Consider the following 12,178-nt stretch of genomic DNA (forward strand, 5'->3'; position numbering starts at 1 on the left):
AATAAGAAACAAAATAACAAATATGTTGAAAAAGAAAAGGAGAATATGTAAAATCTTTTCTTTATTTTTAATGGATAAATTTCCATAGAAATAGTATAGATCAAAGTTGTGCAATCACTGCTCAGCCAGGCAGAAAATAGTGTCCTATTTGCATTATCTAATAGAACTTATTTTGAATATTAACTTTTTTCTATTCCCAGTTAAATCATATTTTTGTCTAGCAAATTGAAAATATAAAACAAGCCTTGGATTTTAATTTGCATTTAAAGTACATCTGTTGTTATTGGTTAATCACATAAAACATTTCTTCAACAGTTTATCCTGCCTAACAAGGAAAAATCTCAGCATAAACAAAATTTATTACCCATGTCACTTGATCTCTGGGAGCATGAGGCATTCACTAGCTATTTGAGGATCAGATGGGCAGGTATCTTTTGGAAAAAATCCTGAAGCAACTCACCCTCACCTTTTTCCCTTCCTGATTCAGCTGTTCAGGAGTTAAGGTCCAATGAGACATGTCTATGTTTTTGAATTTGAAACATGTTTCCTTTGTGGAAATGAGACTGTTGTACCCAAAGTTGGAATTTGAAAAGTATTTGGTATCTATGTATGATGGTTAGCTATCATTGCATTATTCTTATACCATACTTTAGGCAAATTATATGTTTAATCCACTTTTTTCTTAGCTGTCCTAGAAACCTATGATCAAAATTTTATTTAAAGGGAAAATCATAACTTAGATCCTTCATGTAAAAGAACCCGAGTTAGCCCTAATTTCAAGTCTAAGGCCTAAAAAAGAAAGAAGAAATGAATTTAGATTCCTTGACTAATCCCCATATTGCTAAAATTATGATCATGTAAAATGTACAATGTACCTCTATAGAAAGGAATCATCTTAAGTTATTTTGTTAATGATTATGCAAGGAAGAATGTATGGATTTTCAGAAATTAAATTTTCTGAGCTTTTGTTAAGAATAATTCTCTTAAATAGAGAAATATATATTCACTTCATAATGAACTCTTTCAACAATCCTTGCTTTGTTTACCAGGGAAAGGAGAAAAGAAGTAATCAAGGCAGAAAGGAAAAGGGAAAGGAAGGAAAGATAAAGGGATGGAGGGAAGGAACATTTATTATTCACTTATTGGGTGCCAGTAACTATTCTATTTTCTTTACAGATAACACATTTTATTATTCACAAGAAATCTGGGATTAAGTGGTATTAATATTCCCATTTTGTACTTGAAGAAACTTATGCAGATAGAAGTTAAAAGACTTACCCAGAGTCACAGCTAGTAAGGTGTATGAGATCAAATTTGAACTCAGGTATTCTAGAATAAAGGATAAGAATATTCTCTAATATACCAGAGATGTTGATGGCAATCAATGGCAGCTTTATTAGGAATATTGAGGATTTCTATAACAAGTTAGGCATTTCTGCCCATGCTCATGGTAATAGACAATATTTATATGGTAACAGATAATGGTTAATAGAGAACCTTGAGAATCACAATGTAGCCTGTCATAACAGTGATTTATCAGATATATCTCATATGGGATTTGAAGGATCTGGGGGTATTCAGAGGTTGCATAAAAACATACACAAAATGACGTCTTCTGCTAGAGTTTCCAGAGATATAGGATACAAACATGCCCTAGATAGAGAAGGAGAGAAGATGGGGAAATGTGGCTAGGGACTTTCTACCTGAGGATCTTAGAATCTTTTACTCAGAGGTCTCATCAAGCTAGCTGATATATTAGAGAGCATTCTGACCCTATATTCTAGAATGGTTGAGTTCAAATTTGATCTCATACACCTTACTAGCTGTGACTCTGGATATACATTGAGACAGATGCAGATTCTCTATGCCAGGGAATAAAAAGAAAAATAAAACTTCGCAGAGAGTTTATGATAAATCATGTTTTGCTGTTTCTGCAGTACTTAGAAAATATAATCCTTTACAAATATACATTTAAAATATATGCACAAAATGTTATAATTCACTACTGATTAGAGAAAAGAAAATTAAAATTACTTTGATATAGTACCTTATACCTTTCAGATGTCTAGGATGACAGAAAAGAAAAAATGACAAATGCTTGAGGGAATGTAAGGAAACTGGGACACACCAATGAAGTTTTGGTAGATTTGTGAACTAGTCAAATCTTTCAAAATAATATTTAGAAACTACTCCCTAAAGGCTGTAAAACTGCATAGTCTTTGATCCAGAAATACCACTACTAAGTCTATATCCCAAAGAGATTTGAAAAAAGGGTGGAGGAGGTCTATTTGTTAAAAAAATCATTATAGCAACTCTTTTTGGGGTAGTAAAGGATTGGAGAATGGCTGAAAACATTGTGGCATATGATTTTGCTATGATACTATTTTAGTATAAGAAATGACAAGCAGGATAGTTTTGAAAAAGCCTGGGAAAATGTATATGAACTGATGCAAAGTAATGCGACCAAAGCCAGAACATTATTGTGCCTAGTAACAGCAATAGTGTAAGAATGATTAACTGTAAAATACCTATCTACTCTGATCAAGGCACTGATACAAGACAATTCCAAAGGACTACTGAAAAATACTATCCACATTCAGTGAGAGGGAGAGTTGACATACTCTGAATGCAAATTAAGGAATATTTTTAATTCCATTGTTTTGTTTTCCTTTATTTGTATTTACTTTCTTTTGAAACATGGTTACTATGGAAATATGTTTTGCATGACTTGACATGAATAATCAATATAACATTTCTGTCATCTCAAGAAGTGGTGTGGAGCATGAGAGAAAATGGATATTTGGAACACTAATTTTTAAAATATATATGTATATATAATTGTTATTTTTCCATTCAATTTGGAAAATTTTAATTAAATAAATATTTTTTAAACTCCATTAAAATAAAATAGGCTGACAAATTTGTCCTCCTTCCAATGGTGAATGATAAAGTATTTTTTGAAGGTATAAAAATGTGAATGGAGAGGGGGAACATAGTAATTAAGGAAATGAAGACTTCAGAAATAAGTTTATTTGAAGAAAGGTATGAAAATTTATCTGTGAAGCTCTCTGTGAATGAACATTTTAAAATTTGTGGAAAAAAGATCAGAAGAATTAAAATGAATTCATTTTATAAGAACTATGATATTACCATATAATTTTCTCATTTTTTAAGGTAACTACTTGGGACTGGACACGAGCAGAAAAAACATTCTCAGTTTATGAGATTATGTTTAAAATCTTCAAGGTATGAAAAATAAATGTAAGATTTCTTTTTTTTTTAAATTTAGCAATGTATAAATGTTAAGTACCAAGATGTTCTTAGGCATCATAGGTAGAAGACAAAAAAAATGAAGCTGACCTGGAGAGATTTGGTTGATTAGAAATTGCCAAGTCTTTATTTTAATATAATCATTAATGAACAAGAGCAATATTTATTTCTATATTTATAGAGGAGTTAATTTACAAGTAGGTACTTGGACCAATGAATTGCCAGTTTTGTTATTGTAAGAAACTGGAGTGAGGGAGACCTGTTGGAAGGCTAGAATAGTCTAGAAGAGAACAGTCAGAGGCCTGGACTAGTGTACTGACTGTGTGAATGAAGAAAAGATACAAACAAGATATCCATGAAGTCTAACTATGAAGAGTCTAATTATGAAGTTAGACTGTACAAAAGCAGAAAGAATAATAATTCAAGATGAATAGAAGTCCTGGAGTGCCAAAATTTCCTATTTTGCAACCAGTTATGAATCTTATAGTTTTAGCAATTAATTTAGAGTTCCACCAATAGAATTTCTTTGAGGGCCTGAATTGTTTCATTTTTGTCTATATCATTAACAACTAAAATAGAATGGGAAATTGAGTAGACATAAAAACTTGATTAACAAACTCTGTTTCTTACTATTTTGGCCAAGAACCTTTAGGTAACAAATCAAGCTCACAAGATTGTAATTTTTAAAACAAAATAATATAGAGAAACCAATCAACATTTACTAGGTTCTAGAAGAATGAATTATTTTGTATTTTTCCTGATTCTACCTATAACAGGCTTGTCTGGGGTCCTGTTCAAGGATGGGGGCAGTTATAACACGAAAGGGTTAAAAGAACAACAGTTAGCGTTGGCAGAAGTCTTTACTTCATCATGCTTCTCTTCCAACAAGTCTTCAGGCTTCTGCTTCAAGCTTCTGTTAGCTCTCTGAGCCAGAAGCAATGTAAATATCTCTTTTACCAAGCTAGCTCATTATGGGAATCAAACAGTCAACAAAAATAATTTTGACTAGAGCCTGGCACTTGTAGCCAAGGAGAGAATTTCTCTCTGTCTTCCTATGGTTATCAAGATTATGTTCTCTTCTCTTCAACTGTTTCCTCTTTGTGACCTTACATAATGAGAGGAGGGAGAGTTTGGGGTATTTAAAACCTTGGTCCCCCACAGCTATCAAACTGTATATGCTACACCCCTTTATATTTCTACAGCATTTTTTTTATATTAGCTTTCTCATAAATAGCTATGTGATATACAAAATGAGGGTATATATCTCCTTTTTACAGATAAGTAAATTGAATCTCAAGACGTTTTATGAATTGCTCATGGTCACATAAGAAAATATTAGAGTAGGAAATTGGAATTCAAGTCTCTTCTATTTACAATTTCAGTCCTCTTTTTGCCACCTTAACACAATTCCATTTCAGGCTCATATAATATATATGACCTTTGACCCTACTAAGACAATTTAAAGAAATTATTCACTAGAGTTTTTTAACTCCTTAAGTTCTAAAAATAGGTTAACTAAATGTTCCAAAATTATTGAAAAATCAAATTTCCTATAATCTGCTTCAAATAGGAGGTTAAAGAACCAAAGGGAAGTAAAAGCTTTGACAAATATTATATATATATATATATGTACATATATATATACACATATATATATATATATATATATATTTAAATTTACACCTTTGCCCCTGTTTGAAAAAGTCAAATAGAAAAATAACACATTTGAAAGTAATGCAACTTATTTTTCAGAAATGTATTTTCTCACAATATACTATGAAAATTAACTTTGACCAAAATACAATAATACTAATAGCTAATATTTATACGTGTGAATTAGATACTCTTATTTCCCCCATTTTACAGATGTGAAAACTGTATTTGAATTATGTTAAGTGATTTATTCAGGGTCACAATTCAGGTAATTATTTGAGGCATGATTCCACTGAGATCTTTCTGATTCTAATCCAGCATTCTACCCATTACATCAATTAGGTGTGTCAAACAATAAAATACATTTTCTTGGATATAGCATAGGATAAAGTTAAGTATCTAATCTATGTGAATCAAAATCTATATAAATATTAAATGTAAATTCTATAACATAAGTATTTTACATATATATGCTCAATGACTATTCCTTTGATCATACTTATTGCCTTCCTCTGGACCTCTTTAACCTCTATTACATCTATTTTAAGGAGTGTTGATCACAATACAACTACATTTGATATATAATACTTATTGTTGTGAGGTGCAGATGTGTATCCTTGGGGTTTGGAAAGGATACCTTTGAAAGAATGCAAGACTCCAAACTTAACTTAAAAGAGAGATTTATTAGTTATGTTGCATTTTTGGCAAGCAAGACAGCATGAGTGTCTCAGTTCTGGGGTTTTTATATTCAATGAAGACTTGACTCTGGGGCAAAGGGTTGGGGAGGAGTTTTCCCTGAAGGCATGGGGGTGGTTCTCATGATTTGGATCAATGGGACAATCAAAGGAGGATAATCCTCTCAGGGTCAGAGGTTTTGGGTTGGGAGTGTATAAAGGAGGGTATAAAGGAGCAGAGGAATTTCCCTGATAATAGTTTGTCTGAGTTTCTGGGGTACAATGCCCATGACATTATGATGGGCATATGGTTTTCCAAATGATCATGAAAATGTTATGTGTTTTTCCATTATATTTCTGGATTGGCAAAGATTTTATTTTTGGTTTGAGAGTTGCAAAAGTTCATTAAACCAATATCTGCAAGTAATATTTCAGCATAACTCCTCAATCCATTTATAGTATCATAAATTATTATCTCTAGCTTTGTCTTTCCATATACATAGCTTGTATTTTTTTCTGTGTAAATTCATTTCCATTCACAATTCCATGGAAAATTTCACCTGTTTTTATTTTCTGTCAGTTTCATATAATTTTGAAAGATTTTATTGCTTTTTTTAACCCATCAGCTTAAAATTTTTTTATATATAAATATATTAAAGCCTAGTTTTTCTGAAGTTGTGATGGTTTTAATATTAGATACCTCATTTCCCCCCAAATATTACTGTTTATTCTCTAAAAGGAATCCTACTCCAGATTTTTCCATTCAAAGAAACTCACTTTCTCTGATTTCCCTGCCTGGATATCAGTTTTTTATCTATGATAAAACACCTTCCTACACATAATCAAATTGTGAATCAACTGTTATTTTGAAATATCATCTCCTACAGTGTAGTCCATGTTTAATTCTACTAGCTAAAGTGAACATGTAGTAAATTTGAGAGGTTGGATTTTTAGTGACAAAACTGTGAATCTGAACAAAGAAATGTTAAAGTGATTGCACACCTTTCCTTTAGATTTCACTTTCTTTTTCAATTAGAAAGCATTTAGGTTCTTTTTTTCTCAACCTACACCGTGTTCTGGTTGCTCTGGTCAGTGACCCCTGGGAATGCCCATGTAGCTAGATCGGACAATTCCCAGGAGCCATTAAAGCTAGGAAGCTTAAATACTTTTCTTTGAGAACTTGGGGACTGAGCATGAGAGAGAATAGTTGATTGACTTTACAAGGATAACAAAGGAAAAATGAAGTGTTCCAGATAGGAATTACAGTGAGGGGCAGATGCTTTACAATGGACACAAAAGGGAAAGGCCTAGCCAAGGGCTTAGTAAAGGACTTTGGACTAAGGGGAGAAACCTTTGGGACAAAAGAGATACTTAACATCTGATGGGATTAGCCACCCCCACTTAAACTACTTTAAGGTCTATTGTTAGTCAGAGACCAGTGAAGTTGGACTTTCCCTCAGGGAGGAACTCTCTTGTGACAAGGTCAAAGCTGGGGCTTTCACCTTTAAGTTAAGTAAACTGGAAGTCATTAAATCTTTTTAGACTATAAGTTTGGGGGTTTCTAGACTCCACATTGACACAATCAAAGATTCATTCATTAATATTATTCATTTAAATCCTATTAGAATGTTCTTTGTAGATTGCTCTCCTTATTTTTCAGGTTTTACTATTGCCCTTATAGAATTGCTGTTGATAGTAGAATAAACACATAGATGCAGCTTTCTGGAGCCATGCTCTCATTTGTCCTTATTTACTGATATTGAATTCTTATCCAAGAGGTCTGCATTATTGCCATTACATACATGATGATTTGAGTACTGTTAAAAAACTTCCTTGGAGTCATTCCCCTTAGAAATTTAAATTTAAATTCCCCTTAGAAAATTAAACAGAAAAAAAAATACTTTAAAAACTTAGAATCTTAGAAGAAATTTTTAGAATCTTGGAAAAATAAATTAGAACTTATAGACCTTTCTTTAGCTTATTTAATTCAATTAAGTTTTTTTCCCCACGTTATTAGGAACTGGTATACCTAAATGATATATAAAAGATAAATCTAAGACCTAAATTGATATATACCCATTAATAATTTTTATTAAAAAATATAATATTCAACATGAATTTTGGGAGGTCTCATACCAACAACCTGCTTAGTCTGTACAGAAAATGAAATCTGTACAAACAATATCTCATATTCAAACAGGAAGGTCAATAATCAATATATTATGCTGGTCACTTCCTCTTACTTGTCCTTGCTATATATCTTTTTGGAGATTGGTTTCAATATTCTATCTAACTGTAGTAGAATAGTGCCTAAGAAGAGGTAAAAGAATAATTTTCCACTAATTAAGAGGTAAAATCAGTGCAAGTAAAATGCCCAAATTTCTTTGGATTTAATGGCTTGATATCATTAAAAAAAAAAAAAAAGAGTCCTATTAAGATATATTTTTGCCCATAATGACTTACTTTTTAAAATTGCTTCAGTGTTATAAAGGTTCTGCCTCTCCCTACATTAACATTGTCTTTAAGGAACATTCAACTGATTTCACAAAGACTAAACATTTTTATTCTTAGTGAACATATTTATTTCTACATATTAATAGAAATCATCAGTTTTATTCTTCCTTTACCTATCATATATTATTCTAGTTAATTGGCTAAGTATGAATTTCAAAGGGAAAAATATCGCAATTATCTCATTTTATCCTCATAATAACCTTGCAAGGTAGGTGCTATTATTATACTCATTTTATAATTGAAGACACTGAAATGGAGAGGTGATTTTCCAAAACTGCCACAAGTAGGAAGTATTTGAGATCACATTTGAATTCATTTCTTCCTAAATCCAAGTCTGATGCTCTAACCACTATTGTAACTACCTGACAAAGACAACATCTATATTTTCATTGGTATAGAGTACCCTAGTGAAGAAACTCCTTGTATCAATCAATCTAGACTGGATCTCTAGATTAATTCCTCTCCAATTTATAGTCTTAGGGTTGCTGTGTAGGGTATTGAGAGGTTAGAAGTCTTTTTCAGGATTTAAAAGGCAGTGTGTGTTAGAGGTAGATTTTGAACAAAACCAGGAAATCTAAACATTATGTCATGTTTCCTCTGTCATAACTGTCACAACTATTTGTTATAATCTCATTTTATGAGAATAGTATATTTTTAATATAAACTGGTTAGCTAAAACTGAATTGATTTTTTATTTGCATGGTTTCTTAATGAACAATGACTTCAAGCCTGATTGTATAAATATTATTCCACAGTCACTCTTAATTCCAGACAAACTGACTTATTTCATATTCCCTCTTCTAAACATTGCATTTCTCAATCCTGTGCTCATTCCTCTGGATAGATTTTCCCCTATTCCAGAATATTCTGTCCTCATGTCAATCTCTTGAAATCCATAGCTCCCTTTAAGACTCAAATCATGTGGTACCTCCTCTAATATGTCCTTCTAGATAATCCACTCACCTTAGCTGTGAGGGTTCCCAACCCCAAATAGCTTTAAATTGACTTTGTCTATATTTCATTGTTTACTCATTCAAATGTATATTGCTTCTTTCCATTAGACTATAAGCTCCTTGAGGATAGGGGAATTTTCAGTTTTGTCTTTGTTTTCACATAGCCCAGAATGGAGTTAAGCACACAATACTTACTTGATAAGGTTTTGCATGCTTGTATTGAATTGCAGCCCCTAGATGATGTCAATTATTGGCATAGGATATTAAGATATACACTTTATAATTACTGCAACCCAATATTTTAATTTTTCTTTTTTCCCTGACATTTTCTGAATTACTTGTCAGACTTTCTAGCATCCATATAGAACTGTAAGAAAATTATAATGATGCCAGTGAACATCTGTTGTATTGGATCCTTCATCACATGTGCCACAAGGCAGTCTCTTGAACAAATTCCAGATATTTAAAGAAAGGATTAATTGGATTCCTTTGGAAATGGGCTTGCAGTTGCTTGAATGTCTTTGTGACTTTGGAAGAAGCTTCATTTCTGTGAAAGATATTTTTGGAATATGATGAATCAGTTTCAGTTCACATCAGATGGGTGTGGCATCAAACTCAATTTCATACAATACTCACTATAAAAAGAGGCATAGGAGGTGTCTCAAAAAAACTGATTTACAATTATTACTTGGTAATCCTTTATGACCCTGAAAAACATTTAATAGTATAATTCTTTCCCTAAAAAATATGTATATATGTATAAGTTGGATTTTTTAAAATTGAAATATTTGCTGGGTCTTTATCCCAGAAGGAGTCTGTGGCCAAGATAAAAATAGAGAAATCTGTTGTCTCCCAGGGCAGTGCTCTATCTGCTACCCTCCATTATGAGAACCTTTTTGGAGACTAGTAATTTTCTCCATCATTAGCGCTTCCTACACTTTGTTGATCCATCTGCTAAATCTGCATGCCAGTGGGAGAAAGAATAGGCTATTCCATAGTAATATGCTTAAAAGAAGTTATTTTAAGTCATAGATGAAATTATACTTTCTAGAGATTGCTGTAGTGCCAGCAATTTAAGAACTTTTAATCAAAATACATTTCTCTCATATTATGTATTCCTATGGAACAGGTAGAGTTCAACAACAACAATAAAAACTTTAGGTTTGTGTTATTCAAACTATTTACAATGAAACTTTCTTAAGAGATTAATCCTACATTAAACTTTGAAGGAAATTTTCAAGAGGCTTAATTTGTATGCTAGAATACTAGCAGCCTCTTCCTCTACCTCTGTCATTGCTCAGAACAGCACAGTTCTATATTTCCTTCTTGTAGATGGATACCAAATCTTCAGCTATTATAACAAGAATTGCAGGAAGTAGCAATTCCAAAACAGCTCCATGCAAATGGAATTAAAATTCAGGATAGAGCCAAAGGGAGGGAAAAGTAAACAAATATTTAATTTTACAATACCAAAGTGTATCTGACTTTTAGATTTAGAATATAAAAATGTCCAAGTAATACTGCATCTTCCTTAGTGTTATACTAAAGTGATAAATAGTATCAATAATTTGAACAAGGGAGTGCCTTTCTGCCATCTAGTCATTGATCAACATATTACCTTATAGTCTCAATTTAATCATTTGTACTGCTACTCTCTTTTGTACCCTGGACTACATTAAGTGAGATTTAGGGGCAGTGAAAGGATGAGAGGAATTTTTTTTTCTCATAATATCAGTGTATTATATTTTTTCCTTTGTATCCCATACTTGATACATGGCCAGTCTTTTCTGGTGATATATAATAACATATCAAATAATTTCATGCTTAGATCTCATGTGTATTCTTCATACTTTTGTGATTAATGAAAAGTTATGGCAGTCTCATTTATAATCATTTAGAATTTCTCAGAGTATACAGGAGTTGAAGACATGGTCTTTTGAGATTTCAGGTAATAAGAGATCACTGAAAGCACATAAGAGTTCAGGATCTATGTCCACTGCTTTTCACAGTTTTCCATGCAATACATCTGGTTTACATAGTTCATAATGGTACAAAAAATATTGCATCATTTTAGAAAGAAGAATAGAAAAGTCTGTTACAACAGAAAATAAGTTTTTGAGAATTTGCCTGTTCTCTTCTCAGGTTTTATTTAGGAATAATCCTGAGTTGTTAATTGACTATTACCATAAATATTTTATACAGATGAGAAAGCAGATATGAAAATTGTAGTTTAAGGCAGATTCTCAATTGTCTTTTTTCCTCCAGTAATCATCTATGATTTTTCCATTCTCTTGCTGCTTCTCCCCAACTTTTCTTTTGTGTATTTGAAAATTTTATCCCTGAGCTTTTGTAAAATGGTTTTATGTCCTTATTTTTTTATGTGATCAGAGTCATCACCTTTTCCCAACTCCATTTTCTAAAGTGACAGTCAAATTTTCTCAGTTGAAACCTTGAGTATTGAGGAGTCATTCCAGGTGTGATATTTTCAGGATCGCTTCTCAGTCAATATTCAAGATCACTGAACAAATAGTTTTAAAATGTAACTAACTGGATCCATGATTATTTCAAAAATCAACCATAATTATGCTTTATTTTGTTTTAAAAACATAATAACCAAATACTTGTGATGGAATATTATACCCCTGTATGTGAGAAATAATTTTCTGAGCCATTATTTTCCTGCAAAAACTAGGTTGATCCATTATTCTTGAAGGATATGCCAAAAAAAAAATACCCATTAATGTAAGTTCCATCATTCTGAAAGACTTCAAGAATAGGACTTAGTAATGTATGATATCTGATTTCTAAGAAGCAGCTTAGCTAATTAACAGATAATTTCAAGAGAATAGCCACTAGGTGATAATTTTTTATATGGCCATCTATGAAACAAACAAAAAAAAATATTCCCTAATCCCTTGTGGTTGTAGAGTGATGGAAATGTTGTTAAATAATGTTAAGCATCAGACAATTTTGAGACTCTAAACTTTATGTAGGCATTTGATACATTAAAGGCATATTCTTATCTAGTGACCAGAAAATTTTAGTCCCTTAAGGACTTGCAGAGGAAGTAGAAAAGGCAGCAACAAGAACAAGGAGAAGAAAAGTAGTAAGTAC

The 12,178-nt window shown here is 31.9% G+C and overlaps 1 protein-coding gene across 5 annotated transcripts in view; it reads left to right on the forward strand.

The window, feature by feature from the left end:
- The window catches only part of SNTG1 (syntrophin gamma 1), a 1,241,132-nt gene that overhangs the window by 1,106,153 nt on the left and 122,801 nt on the right, over positions 1-12,178 (forward strand). For all 5 annotated transcript variants that reach the window (XM_056823896.1, XM_056823897.1, XM_056823895.1 and 2 more), the window contains one exon: positions 3,175-3,246. In XM_056823896.1, the coding sequence (XP_056679874.1) occupies positions 3,175-3,246 (72 nt within the window). The remainder of the gene's footprint in view (positions 1-3,174; positions 3,247-12,178) is intronic.

Source organism: Monodelphis domestica, chromosome 3 (genome assembly GCF_027887165.1).
Source record: "Monodelphis domestica isolate mMonDom1 chromosome 3, mMonDom1.pri, whole genome shotgun sequence".
In the NCBI taxonomy this organism is placed as follows: Eukaryota; Metazoa; Chordata; class Mammalia; order Didelphimorphia; family Didelphidae; genus Monodelphis; species Monodelphis domestica.